The sequence below is a fragment of the Xyrauchen texanus genome, chromosome 26 (assembly GCF_025860055.1).
Source record: "Xyrauchen texanus isolate HMW12.3.18 chromosome 26, RBS_HiC_50CHRs, whole genome shotgun sequence".
NCBI classification, from domain to species: domain Eukaryota; kingdom Metazoa; phylum Chordata; class Actinopteri; order Cypriniformes; family Catostomidae; genus Xyrauchen; species Xyrauchen texanus.
The window spans coordinates 23,410,113-23,432,363 of NC_068301.1; the positions used below are offsets into that span (position 1 = coordinate 23,410,113).

A 22,251-nucleotide genomic window follows, 5' to 3' on the forward strand; every position below is an offset into this window, starting at 1 on the left:
TTGCTGTGAACTATATGCCAATGATTGAGTTATGATCAATAATATGGTAGTAAACAATACATTGTATTCTAAAGCCGCTTTTTGTGTGGCCTTATCAATGATTAACTCTTCTGCTACAGGAATTGAAAGCATTTTAATTGTATGTATGTATGTATGTATGTATGTATGTATGTATGTATATCATTTTTAAATATTTAAAGATAACTATGTATAATAATATATTGATATAAATATGTATAATCATTATATATCGAGTTATTGTTATATGAGGAGCTTTCTCAGCAAATATTTGTATATGCGATTAAATAATTAATCGGGACACCATGTAATTAATTAGATTAAATTTTTTTTATCGATTGACAGCCCTAGAATATGTGTGTGTGTGTGTGTGTGTGTGACATATATATATATATATATATATGTATGTATGTATGTATGCACACACACAGCATTCAAGATATATTATAATATCTGCAATAAAATGTAACAAAATATACCTGTTTTCTATAGGCCCATTTATGACACTCTGGATGTGCAATAAAGCAGGTCAAGTCAACACCCCAAAATTGTCCCTGGAAAGATTCCAGAAAGCTGCTTCATTCATGCAATATTCAGCATATACTCCGGACAAAATGTTTGTGTTGTCTAGATAGTCTAACGGGGGTGAGATTAAACCCTATGTTAAGCTTTTCCCCTTCACTGTGTTTGTGTGTATTTGTGCACAATCATTTTAGCAGTGTCTACAGTGCTGTCTGCTCTGCATTATCCTTAGCTCAACCCTTGTGTTAAGTACGTCTGGATCTAAGTTTGTTGTAATATTTACCCAATGGCATCTTCGGGCATATTTAAACAGTGCTGGATAAGACGTTCTGAGTGCTGTTCATTTACCTTGTCATAACATGCACACTTGTTACTCTACAGTATGACAGACTCTGACTATAAATTACTTAATTTATGATCATAATAATTTTATAAAATTCTATTGAGGTTCATCTTGCGTTTGTCTGGCCTGTGTTTGTTCAACTTATGCAGTCTTTAAACATTGTGTGAATCAGGCATATCTATTTAAAATTTCTATATGAACAGTTGCCTTGTGGTTTTTCCTGTTCCTTCAAAGTTCCACCACACAGTTTCGAGACACTTACCTTTCCTCACGTCAGTTTCTGTTTCTGTGTTGCTTCACCTGTGCTATGTCAGGCGGATTACTGACGTCTGTCGTCATTGCCATTAGGGTGATGGGTAACTGATTTGAGACCTGCTGGTACAGGGACACTTGGGGCAGGGATGTCACTTCTTAGTGTTGGTAAGGGCATGTACAGTGGCGGTCAGCCTGTTTCTTATTAATGTGGGTGCTATGGCTGTTACCACACTGCCTCCTATCTGATTTTCTTGGTATTACGCAGTTTGTTGTTTATTTGGAGGGCTATTGTGTTCTGTTTCTTCTTCAAATCCAAAATTATTTAATATTTGGACCTACTCAGATATAGAGGGAGTAATGGAAAATATACCACTTTCAAACATTCTTAATGGATTGTGGATACTGGCAGTGTCCACAGATAGATTAAACAAATTTGCTCTTACAATTACAGGACAATGATACTGCTTGTGAAAATGATGTGACAAGAGTTCTCTTTTTTTGAGCTATAATGTTCATGAGTGTACAAGCTACAGTTTTATCACCGCATTATTCCTTCCGTCTGTCCTCCTTCTCCCTGCCTTTGTTTGTGGTCAACATATTTCTTTGACATTGTGTTTGATGTGGAGGAGGAACACTGTGTGGTGTTGACATATTTACAGGAAATGGTGATGACATATTTAAGGGTGAGCACACCAGATTTTATTTTGTGTGTGAAGGCTTGAACATCAGGGTGACCTTGTCAGCCAGTTCACTGAATTTCATATTTTAAATTTGCAAGTTATTGTGACAGATGGCTGTGTGTGTGTGTGTGTGTGTGTGTGTGTGTGTGTGTGTGTGTGTGTGTGTGTGTGTGTGTGTGTGTGTGTGTGTGTGTGTGTGTGTGTGTGTGTGTGTGTGTGTGTGTGTGTGTGTGTGTACACGAGTCAAAGAGGGAGAGAAACAAGATAAGTCTGACTGAGGATGGCCTTAGGGTCTAACTTGGTAGTTGCTATGATACAGTAGTTTACAGCAAATGTATAGCTGCAGGTCATGCAATTACTACAATCACAATAAGGTGTTTGTTATGTCTTTTCTCTGTTCTTTTTATCGGTGTAGTTTATTCATAGTCTTTAAATGCAGTCCATTTAAATACTACCATCTCTACTCTCTGTATGTATACTATATCATTTTCTTTCCCTCTGGAAAATGCCTTTTCCTACAGCTTACCTCTGAGATTTATGCATCATAAACTGTTTGTGAAGTAGAGGCGCACTGTGTTCTTGGCAAACAGTCATCTTTGTTTTTCCTCTACCTTACTTGCAGCATTTTAATTTGAACTCCAAAAATGGCTGATCATATGATCTTTCCATTAAGTTTGTTTCTGTCTTCTTAAGCTTGCATCACACTAGCAGACACAGAACAACTCTATTTTGGTGGAGGGTGTCACACTTAAAGACTGTTGCTGCTGATCTTTCCCTCCTAGTCAGTGAACCTGTCAAACTTACCGATTTAAAAATGGAGGGATGTTGTCACAATAAACGGCTGCCTTTGACTTTTTTCAATGCTTCACAGTCACACCTCATTTTTGCAGCCAGTCAACTTGAAGCTTTTGAAAACATGGTGTGGCAGGGCGGAGGGCGGGGGCGGGGCCGGGTCGTGATCCTACACACCTGGTCCCGTATTAGGCTAATCAAGCCTCTGAGGTATAAATGTCGACTGCAGAGGATCGTGCGGGAGAGAGAGATCGTTAGTGGACATGTCCGTCATGTGTGTGTTTATGTTGTCTTTTAAGTTTATCATTAAAACTATTATTTGTATTGAAAAGCCGGTTCTCGCCTCCTTTCCATTGATCCCATTACACTGGTGCCGAAGCCCGGGAAGGAGGAGGGATACGCCGTAGTAGAGTTCTCGCCACTACCGTCCACCCCAATGGAGCAGCCGCGGCCATCTGCCGGGGGACGAGGAGCCGCCGACCGCGAGTGGAGAAGGGGCTCCTAACAGACCGCCTGGAGCAGTCAGGGCCGCTGCCAGGGGTGGAGGAGTTCCCTACCAGCCGCTGAAACGCGGTGGGGTTTAAGACCGCCGACCGCGAGCGAGGAAGGGCTCACTGCCCACCGCCTGGAGCAAGAGAACCGCTGCCAGGGGTGGGGGGAGACCCCTTCTGTTCCCCGAGAACGCGGCAGGGTGTTCCTTCCGCCAGGGTCTCGAGGACTGCCTCTGATCTGCCCGGAGAGGCGCGGCTGTCGTCCGATAGAGGGTGGAGGAGTGGCCGAGGATCAAGATGCGGTGTTTTGGCAGAACTGGCGAGTAAGAGTTTTTTTTTTTTTCATCTCTCTCGCCTCTATCTCTCTCACTGTTGCTCTGCGTTGGCCTTTTCCCTCTTTTCATTTTTCATTTTTTTTTTGGGGGGGGGGGGTGGGTATTACACTGTTACAGGAAGTACACCCCCCATTTTAATTATTTCTGTTTCCCTCCCCTTGTCCCCTCCCTCGTCCAGGTAGATGGGGATGACATGCCGGCAGACTAGACGTAAAGCACGCCCTCCCCCAGGGAAAGGGGTGGGGGGGTGGGGGGGTGGGGGGGAAGTGTACGTCAGGCCGGGGGCTCCCCAGCCTGAGAGACCGAGGAAGGAATGTGGCAGGGAGGAGGGCGGGGCCGGGTCGTGATCCTACAAACCCGGTCCCGTATTAGGCTAATTATGCCTCCTTGAGGGATAAAAGTCGACTGCAGGGGATCGTGCGGGAGAGAGAGATAGTTTACAGAGGCATAATTAGCCTAATACGGGACCGGGTGTGTAGGATCACAACCCGGCCCCGCCCTCCTCCCTGCCACACATGGGTATTTTTCAATATTACTTCAAGAGTTGGCAGCATCTGCTATGTTATGTTGTTTGTTAAAGATATGATCTATTGGAAATGCATAGCAAAAACAAACCACATCCTTTCTTTCACATGTTTATTGTCACATTGTGCAAAAAAAGTTAATTATATTGAATTACAAAAATAAAATAAATCCAAAGTTCAAACTTGTAAGGTATGCATACTTATACGTAATGTTATAGAAATGCAGATTACAATATATTTATAGAATATACAAAAATAAAGCTATATACAAAAATAAAGCTTATGTTTACGTTAAATAAAATATTTTAAAACACAAGTACTAAATGTAAAAGTTTTTACACATTTATTGTCACTCTGTGCAAAGATCTGGGCAGCATAATTTTTTTTTTATATATATTATATATGTCATGCAATCATACTTGTTCTCCAAAGAGCAATATGCTTCTCCTCCAAATGCACCATCAACGAGCGCTTTCCAGACGGCATGCTTTTTCTGCAGAAAAAAATGGCTACTGTCCTCTGGGGAAAAAACACATTTATTCACAAACAGCATTCATTGGTCTCTGCCTTGCTGACGTGTACCTGCCCCATCCATAGCCAGTGATCATTTCAAGCAAGCAGGATGTGTTTTTTCAGTTCTTGAAGCCATAAACTCAGCAGGGAGTCCCGGCGGTCAAGTGATGTGTGCTCCATCTCCCTCTGCCTGTCTGGTGATTATGTTAATGAAGCTAACACCTGAAAATTTTTCAGCGCCATTGCAATGGAAAATATATTACATTATAATATTTTACAAAAATAGTACTATTTTATGAATGATGGATGAAGATCATGTCACTGTATTTGAGTGTATGCTGCAAAATGAAATTTGAGTGCCTAATACGTCACACATAAAACTCTGAACATTCATCCAAAATTCTTGGATCTTAACACACCACTAAAACACATGGGTTCGGTCTCGATCTTCTGATTGTCTTTGCCAGCAGGTGGGTGTGTCTTTAAAACCAAGCCTATACAGTCTAGACTGGATCCAATAGAATCTATGTAAAATCTTGAATTGCATAATGTGCTCCCTTGCATCTCAAGATGCAGACATTAGGTTTTTTAGAACATAGCCCACACTCCCTCCTCCAATACCAAGTTTAAATCTTTCTCCCATAATCTCTTGATAGAAATTAAAGTTCCGTCCCCCAGACTCTGAATTAGCAGAGAGTAGTACACTGATGCCTCATGACCTTTTCCAAAAGCAGTAATCACCACTCCCAGAGTATCTGCCACTTTAGGGGAGTGTATGCTACCCCCAGAAATAGTACATAACAGGTGGCGCAGCTGTAAATACCTAAAGAGCTGAGATCTGGGAATCCTAATATGTTGAACCAAATTTTCAAAGGATCTCAACACTCCACTCTCATATAGGTCACAGAGTGTATTAACCTCCCTCACAATTCACTCTGACCAGCAGAAAGGGGACTTATTTATACATAATTTTAGGTACAGCCATATGCTTGTGGCAACATTTAAATAAATGTCTGAGTTAAACACTATGGACACTTTTGTCCATAGTGCAAATGCGAGATAACAAGGTGTAACTTAACTTCACCGATTAGTTTGATAGAAAGGCTTTGCAAAACAGGGGCAAGAAATTCCTGTTTAATGTAAAACCAGAGAGGGGCGCTTTCAGGTGGAAGCAACCAATGAGTCAAATGTCTGAGACCGAATGCATAATAACAAAAACAAATATTGGGTAGGCCTAGCCCACCTATGTCAATCTGCCTATGCAATTTACTGAAATGTAATCTGGGACGTTTAGCATTCCAAATGGAGGACTTTGCAATCCTATCAAATTGCTTGAAATAATAGAGGGGGACATCTATAGGAAGAGACTGTAGCAGGTAGTTGAATTTTTGGATACAATTCATTTTAATAACATGAACCTTCCCAATTGTAAATAAATTTAATGAAGTCCACCTGCCCATATCACTCAAATATCTTTATTAAAAGGCCAAAATTAACTTTAAAGCACACAAATTAGCTGGGAATAAAATACCCAAATACTTAATGCCCTGTTTGGGCCACTGGAAGGCACCTGGCTGAAGAGCCGTTACCAGTATGCAGTATGCTGTCTGAGCTAAAGCTTTGGATTTAGACCAATTAACTCTATCTCGAGAATTTTGAAAAGGAATTAATAATTCTGTAGAGGCAAGGCATAGATCTAGTAGGGTCGGAGAAGAATAATAAAATATAATCTGCATAAAGCAAAAGCTTATGTGCCTCTCCTCCCACCACCACCCATGGAAAATCATCGTCCTTTCTTATCGTGGCTGCTAATGGTTCCAGGGCAAGACAGAACAATAATGGGGAAAGAGGGCAACCCTGTTGCGTGCCCTTATCCAGAGTAAAATTTTCTTAAATTAATCCATTCGTTTGTGCCGCTTCTACCGTGTGTCTATAAAGTAACTTAATCCAACAAATAAAAGTATTCCTGAATCTGAACATTTCCAAAATCTTTTAAAAAGGATCCCAATCTACCATATCAAATGCCTTTTTGGTGTCAAGTGAGATGTTATCAGAAGAGCTACGGCCCGAATAACCCCCAGCTGATCTATATGTATAAGAGATGTCTTAACTTAATCGGTTAGCCAAAATTAGCTGGATAAGGGAAATTGGACGGTAACTCTTACACTCGCTTGGATCTTTGTCCTTTTTAAGAATCAGACTGATCCGGGCTTGTGTCATGGTTGGCAGAAACGTTCCATTCTTTAATGATTTCATATAAACTTCTAGCAAAAGTGGACCCAGTTCTGTAGCATAAGATCTAAAAAAAAACTCAGCGGAAAAGCCATCTGGCACCGAAGAATTCTTTTGCTCAGCCGTCAATTTATGAAGTTCTAATGGTTCCACAAAGTTTCTAATATCCTCATCAGTAGACGAAGACGTGGAACTATAGAGATTAACATAGAATTCTTTAAAAGCATGATTCATATCAATGGCTTAGGTAAATAAGCCAACATTCATTTAGGTAAAATTCACCACCAACAGATTTCATTGAGGGAATGGTAGAAAAAGACTCTTGCTTTTTTATATCTAGCCAGTAGTTTTCCTGCCTTGTCCCCCGACTCTTAAGTATGACTGTCTTGCCCTGAATAGCCAACTCCACCTTCCGCGACAAAATAGTTTTATATCTGTATTTCAATCGGGTCAATTCTCTGAGGCCATCAGATGACATTCGTCGCTTCATCTCTGCCTCAGCACTTTTAATATTCCCTTCCAACTCCAAGAGTTTTGGATTGTTTGGTGAATAAGGCATACTGTATGATCCGCCTTAAGTGCCTCCCAAGCCACACCCACAGAGGATACCGAGGACCAGTTGGTCTCATATAAACGTTGATTTCAGCCTTTAACATTTGTTTGAATTCAGGATTTTGCAAAAGGGACACATAAAGTGCCAACTCTATGATTTCATTTTCTCCATGTGTGGCAACACATCTAAACACACCAGGGCGTGATCTGAGGCTAAAATGTTTCCAATTGAGCAACCAACAACAGATGAAATAAGGGGCATCCTGTGATGTATCAATATTGCTCTCGGGGGCTTGCACAGATTTGCTTCACTATGATCAAGGACTGAGTCCATCAAAAGATTAAAGTCATGAGTTGTAAATATCACGAGGTGTGCCAGCAGCTTGTAACATCCCTTCAAGATCTATAAAAAAAAGCCTTAATCATCAACATTAGGTGTGTAAATATTAGCCAAAATAAGACTTTGCCCCTGAATTTCTGCTAAAACAATAATGAATCGTCCTAATTTATCTTTAAACTGTGACATTTACTTATCAGTGTAATGACTCCACTGCTCTTACTTGAGCCAGAACTAAAGCAAAGTCCACCCCATATCTTCCCAAATTTTTCAGCTTCCTGTGGGAAAGATGCGTTTCTTGAAGAGACACTATATCATATTTCTTACGCTTAAGAAGAGAAATAACCTTCCTTCCTTTTTATGGGGTGCCCCAGTCCATTCACATTCCACATGGAGAGAGACAATCCACTCATGTTAACATTTGACATTAAACGAAATTCTTTCAGAACCGAACAAGAAGAAAAAAGAAAAATGTGCACATTAACCCCTGGCATGACAGCACCAACTGGCGTCCAACCCTCTAAACTTAAACAGTCCATGATCGCCTACGAGAGCCCCCGTGATACCTTTGCCATCAGATTGCTCAAGTTCTGTGTTTCTAGACAAATATTGTTAGACTGAATTACACAACAAAAGATAATCTATAAAACAAACAATAAACACAAAGAGCATGTAGATTCTTCCACAAAGCTTACCTGAAGGTGTGTTACTCCACAAAACAAACTCCAGGCGCTAGGCAGAACCAGCACAAAAATTAAAATAAAAGGTGCTCAGTTTCCTCGAACAGTCAAACAAATGTTCAGTGAGCCGGCCCATTCGGCTGCTACATGAATGCAACAAAAGACCTAATCACTCCAATGTCTTGCAAGAAATACTCCACAAAACAAACTCCAGCCGCTAGGTGGAACCAGCACAAAAAGAAACAAAACAGGTGCTCAGATTCCTTGAACAGTCAAACGAATGTTCAGTGAGTCGGTCCACTCGGCTGCAACGTGAGTACCACAACATAACATTCACTCCTTTGACTTTATGAAGGACATTGCTTTCTGTAGGCATGTGAATGTTTTACAGCCATCCTTAGCATCTATTCTCAATTTGCATATCAATGCAAAAGCTACCTTCCGTTGATGTAAGTTTCTTGCATGAATCAATCATGTTACTCTCTTGTCTAATTCGTAAAGTCTGGGAACAAGAAAATGCTGTGGTTCTTCCAAAAAAGCCTTTTTTGCCTTTACTCCTCGCCTCACGTAACACAAGATCTTTATTGGATGATCTCAGAAATTTGGCCAGAATTGATTGGGGCATGTCTCCCTCAGCGGATCGCCGAACTGGTACCCTGTGAGCTCGCTCGATTTCCAGTTTATGGCCTGTTATATCGAGCAGATTCGGAAAGAGCCCGTCCAGGAATTTCACCAATTCCGACCTTCTTTGGTCTCAGGAATTCAGACGATATGGACGTTATTCCGCCGGCTACAGTTCTCCATGTCCTCCAACATCCCCCAGACATGCTCCAAATCCACCTTGGTCGTTAGCGGATTAGCAAATTATACCCTCACCAATGACTCCAGATAATCGATCCATTTCTCAACATCCCCCAACCTTGTAACCACCACAGAGAATTTAATCTACATGGCAGTGATTGATGGACATATTACAGCAAGATCCTCCAAGTCAGCAATGACCTTCATCAGCATTGCTGCCATGTTCAGCGTCTCTTGCCGAATTTCCCTCATTTCTCAGACCAAATTGGATCCCTGACTCGGGGCCTTCTCGAGGGTATCAGCTTGAGCATGTAAGTGTCTTGTAATGTCTCCAGAGCCCGAGGATTTTGAATTCTTTGACATATTGTCCTCCTAGAACAGTTATGGAACAGAGTGTATCAAATCTCGGTTTGTCATTAATAGTGTTAAAACTAGCAAAGTGGGCAGAGCTCGCTGTTCACACCTCCGAACCTCGCATAAAATCACGTGACTCACGTGGTATTGTTAATATTATGTTATGTGCACATTTCTACATTACATATCCTGTCAGTATTGTTTTGTTCTCACTTGTAACCAGGATATAAACCCAAGGGCCCAAGTGGTTTAACACCACATGCTACCACAGATTTGCAGTTGTTACTCATGTCACACTTTATTTTTATCTCTTCTTTGTCAAGCTATAATCTTTATTTTTGTAAAGTCCCTTTCTTTCCTTTATTTCCCCTTTTCACTTTTTAAAGATACAATACCACAGTCAGAGAATGAGGAGATAATGAGCACTGAGTGGTTTATTGTGATTGCACAGAGGTCACTCTGGTAACAGATGATTGGATGTCCCTCATATGGGCACAAAATCTTATGATACTTCCCAGTAATTCAGGAGACTAATGTGCCCACCTGTCACTGCAAAACCACAAAGATTCTGGTGATAACACATGCCGTTGCACACATCTTTGAACACACCCAGAAAAAAAACAGTACAAGTAACAGACACCATCTGTGCACAGTTTAAGGTCAGCTTTAAATACTACCATTTACAGTCATTGGCTCCTACTCTCACATTTCCCTATTTCTCACTCTCTCATAGACGCACACAGCAAGACCCCCACATGCTTTGACTATGCAGTTAATCATGCTGAATCACTGTGATTTGATCAGAGAACATCTCTGTTACACCATGCATAGATAGCTCTTATGCCATTCACACATTCAGTGAATGTAACTCATCCCAAATGAGATCATAGGAATGGCTGCCACACACCCATCAACACTATTTGCCTCTTTGCTCTCTGGACAAATGCACCACTCACAGAGGATGCTCTCCGTAGAAGGCCTTGTGTAAATATGGAAGAGAGTCGAAGTGCTTACTCATAGCAACAGAGATACACACACATAAACAGACGCACATGTTGCATCCATGCCGTATGAACATACACCATGTAGAAGCACAGACTCATACAGGAAGGCTGAACTGCCATGTGGTCTGAAATAGAGAAGGCAAACCTAACTTCTTTTATTTTTTATTTGTTCATGCCGAGTTCAGTTTATAATGGCTCTTGGAGCAATGGCTAAAAGTATGCCGCTTGTTTCAGAGGAAAGGAATTCAGTGTAAGAGTGTCAGAGAGAGAGGAGGGAGTGGAGAAAGAGGAAGACTATGTTAGATGCTTAGTCTCAGCAGTTACTTTTTCAAAGTAGATAAACTTTGAAAGTAAGCAAAATATTGCATAGAGTTTGATTTATTTTTCTTTACTAAAATCTAAATCCTAAAAAGGATGCACACAATGGATTTGTAGTTAGATAGACAGACTGACAGACACATTGATAAGGACAATACTGTTACTGCAATTAAATCTGTTTGCAGATTTAATGCAGATTTCTTTTTTGAGACGTGATTCTTTTGGAAAACACCGACTTGTGATCAAGCGATGGACCCTTTTGATCCAGCAGTGCTCACGCCTCTGCTTTTTGTGGCAGCTCACCTATTGACAGCAACTGGAGTATGGCTGTATCGTAGACGGCGGGCTAGACATGCCCGAAATGCTCTTTGCCTTGATGGTAATGCTTATGGTCTTTCAACTTTCTCTCTCTCTCTGTGTCTCTCTCTCTAACTGTCTGTCACTTTCTCTTGAAGGGAATCTCCCGGCTTCTTGTTTCCTCTTTGGGGTCCGCCTCTTCCTGTAACCCTATTGCTTTGCATTTAGTACATTGGCAGCACTGTTTTTAGTTTGGAGGTGTTTGTCCATACAGATGTACTTCGAATTATAGGGTAGTTTTACATTTGTTCTGGGTGCTGTGTTGTAATTAACTTGTCAGTCGCAATACAGCATGTTATTTTACGATCTTACAAGGTACTGTTTAAAATCGGCCTTTCAACAAGTGTTAAACTTTCTCTGCAGAGTTTGTCTTTGCACTTCTAGAATTTACACAGTTAGCTCACTGGCTTGTGCCAGATTAAGTACAGTAATACTGTCATAAAGATAGAGCAATGTTGAACATATGTAACAGGGTGTGTGCTTTTCCCTTGTGTGAAATGCTAGTTTAGATGTTCACGGCAGAGCTGTGGATGAAGGGCATATGTTGCTCTGGGTAATGTTAATTGTCCTGGTGAACATTATTTGTGAATGCCATCAGTCAGGGAGGCTCGAGTCAATTGGTTGATGGGGATTAGTGCTATTGTGGTGGCAAGTTTTTACCATCACGGTGTGGACTGTGTTGTTCGGTGGTTGTCAGGTGGGAGAGGTAGGGTGCGAAATTACATGTTTAACGTGGATCAAACTTTAAATAGTGCGTTATTGAACACAGAATAGAAATTAAACCATTTGTAAAATATCACAAAAAAGCACAGAATACCATAATACAAAAATAAAATAAAATTGGTTGAATGTCTGTCTGCAATCTTATAATATTTCGGTAACTTGTTAACGTTAACTGCTAAAAAGATCCAAAATATAGCTAAACTTCTATTCAGCAGAATTAAATGGTATTGACACAGTACTACATTTTCAGTATTCGATACTAATACCAGTGAAATTTCATGGTTCTCGATACAAATTGATACCACAGCAAAAATATGCTAATATGATAATGTGCTATTGAACACACTATTTTAATAATTATTATTATTTTCCAGAACATGTTTTAAAATTGTATTTATTTTAATCATCATAATGGTGTCTAATCAATTAATTCTTAAAACTTAAAAATTTGAAAATATAACTTTTTAACGTCATTACATTTTTTTTTTTGCCAAACGTTTATTCAACAGCTGTCTTGCTTGTGAATAATTTTTGTTTTATTATATTACAGTGAATATTACATTTTACTATCCAGTTGTAATATATTTGTATTAAATTCTTTATTTAATTTGTTAAATTTCAAGCATTTAGCTTTTATTTTGAATCTTGCTTTTATTATGACGTGTGTTTTTTGCTGGAAGCTTCACTTTTCCAGATAAACAGTTCGCATCATGGCCCAGTGTGATCATTGAAGACTTTCAAGTCAGGTCTGAAATTTCATCTGTTAACACTGACAAATGAGACGTAAGACACAGTTTTGGTGTGTTAGAATTTTAGGGCGTTTTCAGACCTGTAGTCCACTTGTTTCGTTCCGAAACAGGGACTAAATTGTTACAATGTTGCATTTTCTTCTTGGTTCGTTTCGCTTTCACAAGGCAACATTTCAAAACAGACCAAAACTATGTCAATAAAAGTCACATGTGAGCAAGCCCCTTATAAAAAACATTTTGTAAAAAAAAAAAAAAACATTTGTCAAAGTTGCTAACACCGTCCTCCCCGTGTTCTGCCGCTATCCATAAGAGAGAAACGATTGTACTAAAATGACCATAGGAATTATAAAACAGCTCAGATTTTAAACGTGCAATTATACCTAATATTGCTGCCAAAATGCTATATCCACCTTTTGATGATGAATTACAAAGAAGTGCTGATCTACGTGCTGTTCATGGTTTTTATAGGGATATTGTTTGGTTCGTTGGTCCGTTGGGTCGGTTTGCATTCTCACCACAAGCGAACTGCTCGAGTTCATTTGCAATCAGTCTGAGACCATCTTGTTCAGGTGGTCTCGGGCCGATTGTTTTGGTGTAGATTCGAGTGTGATTGCCATGTTCATATATGCCTAAACGAACCGAACAATGGGAGAAAATGCACCAGAATCTGAAACCAACATTCCAAATGAGCCAGGCGTGATTACTGGTGTTTGTGTATGTGTTAATTTTGAAATGATATGTTTTAAATTTTATTTTTGTGAAGCACTTTGGTGAACTCTGTTGTTTTAAATGGGATATAAATAAAGCGGAGTTGAGATTATAGCGCAAATGGTGTGATTTAATTATATAAATATATAGTTTACATGTGCTACGTGGTTCACAGTGGATTAGTGCTCTGCTTTGTCATCTCAAACAACGTGAATGACTCTCAATGTCTGTGGAGTTTCCAGAGTATGAGCGGTCGGATTTATACATTCATTTAAAGTATGCATCTCTTCCACACCACGATTGCAACCTTTAGTGGTTTAATAAATCACACTAGGTCATGTCACTTGGATTAATTGTCCATTTCAGTGTAAAAGGAGTAAAAGAGCACATGTTCAAACTAAGCCTGTTGCATTTTAAAGCTGTCGTATTGCATATATAGTCTTTAACAATAAATAACTGACCTTGTTAAATAAAACCTTGTCAAATGATTCAGTCATTGTATTTTGAGGATTGCACCATCTGTGCTGTGGGAGCCGATAAACTGAAGCACTTATTGGGTTAATCACATTTTTACAAACGCATTCTGTATATATGACATTAATCAGCAATATCAACAAAATAAATATGAAATTACCAATTAGTATTGCACAGACAATGAAGGGAATGCACAACTGAGTTTTTACCCATTTTAAATTGTCCAAATTTGAAATAAATTATTCACAAACTAAGCAACATACAGTACATATATGTGATAGGTTACAATGTTCAACTGCTGCTGCTGCATAAAAACCTGATATTGATATTGACGCAATAGGATTAGACCTAAATGAAATTCTGTAATTGAAACTTTTCGTGATTATTTTAGTCAGCTGTAATTGTAATGCTGATTATTTTTATTTGATGAATTGTGCAGCCCTAATGATGATTATGTCATCATATACTCAATGTCTTTTCATTCCAAGCCTTTGAAATGAACATGAACATTCTTCCATGGAACACAAAAGATACATTTTTAAGAATGTTGGTATTGAATACGTTGTACTGTAAATCAGTTGATATTATTCCAAAAGATGTGATTCAAGTTATGACAACCCTAGGGCAGAGTTCGGTTGAAGAGGCCAAATCTGGCTTTCTGGCTCATATTGTATGTAACTCATGTGGCTTGATCTGTGTAGCAGACAGCCTGGGTTGCTATTCTTTTGGATTATTTGCATCCATGCATACTGTATGTGTATGAGGGTGAGCAAGTTATGGGTCTTGCAAGATCTGTGCTCTATTGTGTCTCGAGTATTCAAACTGTCATGCTCTGTGACGGAGAGAAAGAAAAAGAGAAAGAGATGCAATATTGCTACACAGAGGTTATTATTAGATACAGCAGGAAGTGTAGCGGAACATGGGTGTTGGGAAAGCTGTGGGGTTGGGCCCATTGCATTATTAGTCTGTTTGTATGTGTCTGTATGTTTTGTGCTGGCAACCACTTTTTGTCCTTGATGTTGCACCCTATTATATGTTAATACAAGTGTGGTAAACCTCAAGTCTCTGTGTTTTATTTGGGACACAAATCCAAAACAAACTCAGTATGAAGTTCTGCCCACTGTTATCCATCAATGTCAATGTTTGTCTGAATCTCTCCACAACACCTAATAGACTTTATTTTAATAGGTCTTAGTTCTTTTTCTCCCCCGCAGAGACTTACTTTTACAGTCCCAGCGCCCCTTTATCTCTGGGAATTATTCCTTAATGATACATTAGACTTTCACTTTTACTGCTGTGTTACATTATATATGCTTAGATGTAGATGCAGCTTGTGTTTGTTGTTTAGGATTTATGTAAAATCTAATGGTCTATAGATCTGCCTAAGAGCTAATTATTCTTGCTACTTAGTGTTAGGCATTTATTTTGAATTATATTCTCACTAAAGAAATCCAATCCAACGCATTTCTCTCCAAACCATCAGCATTTGCAATCTTGCAAAACTTCCAGTTACCAGTTATAACCTATAACTTCCATGTGGACAGCCATAACCCACCAAACAACCACTAAACACAAATACTGGGGAACTGTGCTTGTTGTTAAAAGATAGGAGGTAGCACATGAGGAGGGGAGGGTGCCGGAAGAGAGGACACAAGCTGTGCCAGCCTCTGAGTGCCACCAATGAGAGAGATCGAGTAACACAAGGCTAAATATGAAAATAAAAGAAAGAGTGTGGAAACTGGGCTCAGAGAACTGCAAAACAGAAAGAGAAGACACAGAGGAGGGATTTCTGTCCAGCTGGACCTGATGAGTGATTAGACGTGACGACCACATTGACGAGGAGGGATAAGCACTTTGTGTGGCATTAGGAGCGTAAGCTCTGTCTGGTATTTATAGTTCATAGGGCCACACAAGGAGGCAACAGGATAACAATCTCAAAAAAAATCAGATGAGAGATGTGGAATCCCGAAGAAATTAGTAAATGAAATTCAGAACTACTGGAGGAAAGGAAAAGATGACAGGACCACAATTAGAAAAGCTTCAACTTGCCTGCATTGTGTCCCTTTAACAGATAAGGAAGAAGGAACTAAGTCTCAGCTGTCTTGTTGTAGGATTGATCGTGTTTGTGAGTGAATGTCTCTGAGGGGCCGGTGTGCATGCTTCTGTCTAAGGATAATCAGTGTCTTTCCTTCTTTGCTTTTGGAATCATTGCTGGGATTTAACGACCTGTTTAACCAGGACTACATGAGATCAAATGTCATGTCAGTGTGCCGGATCCTTTCTGACTGCTGGTAGGCTGTGACTCTGTGTTTGGTCGCAGCTTTATGAGATCATGCTAGCATCTCGGTAGTTACTTCACTGCCTCTGTTTTGCTGACTCACACATTTGGGACCCTGTTTCTGCATTTTGTGATGATGCAAAGAGCAAAAAAGTCTTGATTCACTCCTGTTCCGTTTTTTTTGTTGTCTTGTCCAGTCTATTCATTCATTAATTCCCAAATATCCCCAGATTACCTTCCAGTACCCCCCACACACACACACACACACACTTTCACTTTCATTCTGGTTTTCCCAGCAATTCAGTTATGCATCCTGAGAGCTCTGCTGAGGGAGTGATGACGCCGAAATGACTTGACAACAAACACAGCTGAATGCTCTGTCATATTTTTTTGAGTTTATTGCACAACTGGGTCATCGTATTGGAGTCATCTGTAGGATCAAGACATACTGCATCACAAGACTTTTTATGATATGGACCTTTAATTAACTTGCATGATGTTGTCATGATCTAGTTCCTTGGGGTTTGTGCGCCTTCAAGGTAAAGCAGCTGCTTTGGGAACAGTGTTTGCATGACAGCATTGGAACACCAGAGCACAATAACTGAACTGTGCAGATGACATCATCATAGAGACATGCTTCCTGATCTCATCACATTGTTTAAGGACAACAATTGAGAGGAGCATGAACTAATCAGAGAAGTAACCTCTAATTTAATTTTTGGACTGGTTCAGGATACATTTTTTTTAATCCGTTTTTACTGGTGAGGATAAATTTGACTGCAACTGCTGTGCAAGGTGTTATTAATCCAAACACAGGAACTGAGTAACCACTGATTATGAGAGAGTAAATGTGAGAAGGTGAAAGGAGAGCGCTCTTTACTGCGTTTACAACAGATCTTACCCCAGAAAGAGGGTGAGAAAAGTGGTTTATGGGAGGAGGGGAGTGTCAGTCCTAGTTGTAAGGGAGGAGCTCTGATAGAGTTTGAAACACACGTGTGAGCCAAAACTCTCGTTTGAGCTGAGATTTGATATGGCAGCAATGGCAAGACTGGGAATGGTAGATCATTCTGGAAACCAAGACGAATAAAACTCCAAAAACAAATCAAAATGTGGCCTGATTATTGCACTGAAAGGACCTTCAATGCTCATCTGCACACGCTCATGTGCTGCGCAGGTCAGTTTCTATTTGTGTTCCTGTGTGTTTTTCGTCACCTAGTCACATGGACACTGATTTGTGTGTTATCGTGTATACTCTTTGCTGATGTGTGCCCACTGTTGAATTGATGCTGTATGTGTGAACATGTGTGAATGGGATGAGCTCAGTACCATATTTGCACAGCGTAGGGTGTGTAAAGCAATGCACAATGATTTACTGTAGTGACGACGAGAGAATGTGCCCCACTGTGACAGCCACAGACACGTGGATGACTCAAGCAAATGAAGTCTCACTGACTAAACCGGTCATATTTAATATATATATATTGAGCAAAGTAGCATATATATATATATATATATATATATATATATATATATATATATATATATATATATATATATATATATATATATATATGCTACTTTTGCAATAGTGTGTGTGTGTATTTCATCCAAATTCTCAAGGTGTGTGTGTTATGAGGAAACCTTAAAACGTGTTTCCTGTACTTGCTCAGACAAAATGTTCAGTGCTCATTATTACGGTATTACACCTAAAACTCTCAGAAATCCTATTATGTAGAAGTTAGATTCCCACAGTAGTAGATAAACAAGTCATTTTGGTACAGAAAATGTAGGTAACACCACAATAAGGTTCACCTATTAAACATTAGTTAATACATTAATGGTCATGAACTGACAACGAGCAATATTTTTATGCAGTGTTTGGTTGTCTTGGCTAATATTAATTTCTAAATATTCTTTTTAGTTATTAGTTAATGCTAGTTCACAAGTAAATTTGTATGGAAATTAACAGTAACATTAACAAATGCTGTAAAAGTGTTGTTCGTTATTAAACAAAGTTCACTACTTATTAAAACAACCTTAAGGGTTACCAAAAATTAGTTTGCAAATGAAATCTGTCTCTGGCATATGTGTATATTGTGTGCTTGTGAAAAGGATCTGTTTTTTTACTTTGCATATATTTGTGGTTGACCAATATGTTTTATTTAATGGTTAATGCTGATATTTGAGAACAGAGTAACTAGTACATAATGCAGATATGTACATAAAACTGTTTTATGTTTGCAAACAAGACTTACACAAAATTGCTGAAATCAACTAAAAACTTATTTAGCTAAATTTACTCAACATTCATTAAAATATTGAAAACTTAAAACAGAGGTTATTATCAATTGAAAAGGCTGCCAGTGCTAACATTTCTGTAATCGGCTATCCCGATAATCTCAAATTAGCCAAAACACTGGCCAATTAATCATCCTGACTGATATGTGTATTTTTTGTGAGTATGATGTTTGGTTGTGATGTGTAACGTATAGGTTGTTTTGGTTTAGTAATTACATTAGTGTATTATTCGTTAGAGGGTATGGCTGTGTATGCATTTGTTTTTTTAATTTAAGAGTACGATGTGTGTGCAGAGGAAGTGGGCCTTCAATACCACATGGTTGCTTAGTATTGCTTTGTTTCCATAGCAACCACATCAACTGTAGCACTCACAGTTTGTGGTCAAATGATGGAGAGAGGAAAAGAGAGTGTAATGCACTCATACAGACTTTGCTGTTTTGGAAGGAATTTGGTACTTTAATTCACCAAAGTGGCATTCAACTGATCATAAAGTTAGTCAGGACATTACTCATGTAAAAAAACAGCACCAACACTATTTGAAAAAAAGTAATTTTTAATCAAATCTAGACAGGCCCCATTTACAGCAGACATCACTCCAACACCTTATCCTTGAGTAATCATGCTAAATTGCTAATTTGGTACTAGAAAATCACTTACCATTATATCAAACACCAGTGAAAGCTATTTGGTTTGTTAAATTAAGCTTAACATTGTCTTTGTGTTTTGTTTTTGAGTTGCCACAGTATGCAATAAACTGGCATGTCTTCTGGTCAATATTAGGTCAAAAATGGCAAAAAAATAGAAACAGCTTTCTCTAGAAACTCATCAATCAATCATTGTTTTGAGGAATGAAGGCTATACAGTGCTTGAAATTGCCAAAATAAATGAAGATTTCATACAAAGGTATACACTACATTTTTCAAAGACAAAGGACAACTGGCTCTAGCAAGGACAGAAAGAGATGTGGAAGGCCAGATGGACAACTAAACAAGAGGATAAGTGCATTAGAGTCTCTAGTTTGAGAAATCAACGCCTCACATATCCTCAGCTGACAGCTTCATTGAATTCTACCTGCTCAACACCAGTTTCATGTACAGGAGTTAAGAGAAGACTCAGGGGTGCAGGCCTTATGGGAAGAATTGCAAAGAAAGAGACACTTTTGAAATGGAAATCAAAAAGAAAAGGATAGATTGAGGAAAAAAAACAGATATTGGACAACATATAATTGGAAAGTGTGATATGGATCTTAACTCCATTGAGCTTTTGTGGGATCAACTAGACTGAAGTGCTACAGGAAGCGTGGGGTGAAATGTCACCTGAGTATCTAGACAAACTGACAGCGCGAATGTCAAGGATCTGCAAAGCTGTCATTGCTGCATGTGGATGAATTTTTTTATGAGAACTCTTTGAAGTAGTTTAAGAAGTTCTGACGATTTTGTAATAGTAATTTTTCACATTATTAATCTCCTGACTATACAATGTAATCAGTTGAATGCCACTTTGGTGAATAAAAGTACTAATTTCTTTCCATAAGAGCAAAATCTGTACAATATTCCAAACTTTTGGCTGCCAGTGTAAGTGCTATGTGATCAATTTCCATTCTTCATTGCATCACAGCTCTGGCATGTAAAAAATGCATTAGACCTTAAGTTAATGCCTTAATTCAGACCAAAATAAATATTACATTTAAATTCCTCAACGTAATTCCTTTTTGCGGTGTGTTTTAACCATACCAACATCCACAGCATCAGGAGTCAGATCAAAGCTGTGTTATCTCAGATTTGATCACACTGTAGGTCTATATACTGAATTTGAGAATATTAAAAACATGATATTTACATTAGGCAACATCAAGTCTAATATCAGCCTATGTTATATGAGCTGGTATTCATTTATGTATGACTTTTATCAACCTCTTACCTGTTATAGTAAACTGTGGAGAATGTAGGTCAGGTGAGAACTGTAATGAACCTATTAAACTGGTCTTTTTTTAAACTTCCAGCCTAGTTTCCAATTTTACCAAACCTCTCATAAAATAGGTAATGATGTACCACATTACAACATTCTTTGCCTATCATTAAATGCGTGGATTTAATGTGCCTTTCTGTTAAGTCATGTGACAATAGGTTCATTGCTTGGAAAGAATTTGCATTTGTTTTCTTTCCCTTTCTACATTTGAGGAATTAAGTTTTAAAGCAAGACTGGAAAGAAAACTTGCAAATAGTACACACCAATATCATGATGCTGTGGTCTTCCTGTTGTGTACATAATTAACCTAATCTCTTTCTCCACTCTTCTCTCCTCTTCCTCTCTCTTTCTGTCCTGTTTTCTTCTCTATCTTGCCCTCTCTCTCTCTCTCTCTCTTTTCACAGATGAACGAGACCGGGTTCAGAAGAAAACTTTCACCAAATGGGTCAACAAACATCTCATAAAGGTACAGTCCAGCACGCTGGGTTATTTTTGTCATTTGTGGTGCAATGCACAAAGATAAGGCCCACAGGCCCCTGAGCTCCAGTTCTGCTGAACACACGCTCACACATTTACACTTACACACTCAACTCAAGGATTGACCTCTTCACTAATGCCACAAGGCTTTCGAACTTGCAGTAGGTGTAAAACCTGCAAGTACAGTGTGTACTTTCTCCGACCGTTATTGGTCTATATATATATCGCAATGAGTAAAGCATTTCCATATTTTTTTATGACTCCACAACTGAAAAGACATTTAGCATGTTGCTATGCTCCAGAACTGTTTTTGTGTCTGTTAATCCTCTGTATCTCTTGCCCCACTGACCAACAGATCATGGGAGCAAAGAATGCTGGGTATTCAAAGGGCAGGGCAGATGGCCAGCCACATAAGGGCCAGAGTTATGATGTTGGAGATGGTGACCTCATAACTCTAGCGGTATCACTGTAATGTAGGTCAACCATAGGGAATGAGATACAATACCTTTGCTCAGCCCTGCTGGAAGTAGTTATATATACTAGAGGTGTGTGACACTTTTGGTGCCTCTTTTTATCATATAAAAGATGACAGACAGCTTTTTTCCATGTTACAATGAAAGACAATTCCTCTTCTGTCAGTCCTAACCACTTCAAACTTAAAAGAGAAGTATTTAAATTCTGTATCACTAGCATCACCAAATGGAATTTCAAAAATAATGACAACCAAACCACTCACAATATCTTTTATTGGTCTGACAAACAAATAGTCCAGCTCCAAAGTCACACTTAGTTGAAGCAGTGTTGGGTTGGGCAGGATGCTTAAACAAACAGAGCAATGTTTGAATAGTGCCACAATATTTACACTTTTCATGCACGTCAACCTACAAAAGGCTTACTTATAGCTGGAATATGAGAAAGTATTTTAATATAGAAAAATGACCCTGCTTTATACCATAAAGTTTAGCATTCTTGTTGACACACATATTTTTTAAGTTTAGAAGGCTTGTTGACAAATATTTTTAGTTTTTTTTTTACTAGGGATGCACCGATGTATCTGCCAATTATTGACCAAATTAAAACCATCTGCAAATTGGTTATTGGCAACAACAAAAAAACACTGATATGAAAAACTGATTGTTTATTTATAATGATTTAGTAACACACTTTGTAAAAACTTTGTTAATTTAAATGCACAATCCAAAATTTCTAAAATCCACAGTATGTAGAAGGGTTGGCCCTCCTAAGAACATGTAATATAAAATTTTTAGTCATTCTCATTTTCACTTAATGTTAATGTGGAAAACCCACCCTAAACAGATGTGACAGTTTTGAAACCTATAGGCTACATGATGAGGGAAACCATCTAAAATGCTTTGAACCAGCAGACTTTGACTTCTGAGACACCTGTATAGTATCCATTAATGCTGCATGATTCACTGAATTAAGATTGAAGTTGCAACATGGCCTT

The 22,251-nt window shown here is 38.8% G+C and overlaps 1 protein-coding gene across 1 annotated transcript in view; it reads left to right on the forward strand.

Annotated features, from left to right (window-relative positions):
• The window catches only part of LOC127619503 (microtubule-actin cross-linking factor 1-like), a 229,139-nt gene that overhangs the window by 76,383 nt on the left and 130,505 nt on the right, over positions 1–22,251 (forward strand). Inside the window, exon 3 of the mRNA XM_052092341.1 lies at positions 20,711–20,772. Within this exon, the coding sequence (XP_051948301.1) occupies positions 20,711–20,772 (62 nt within the window). The remainder of the gene's footprint in view (positions 1–20,710; positions 20,773–22,251) is intronic.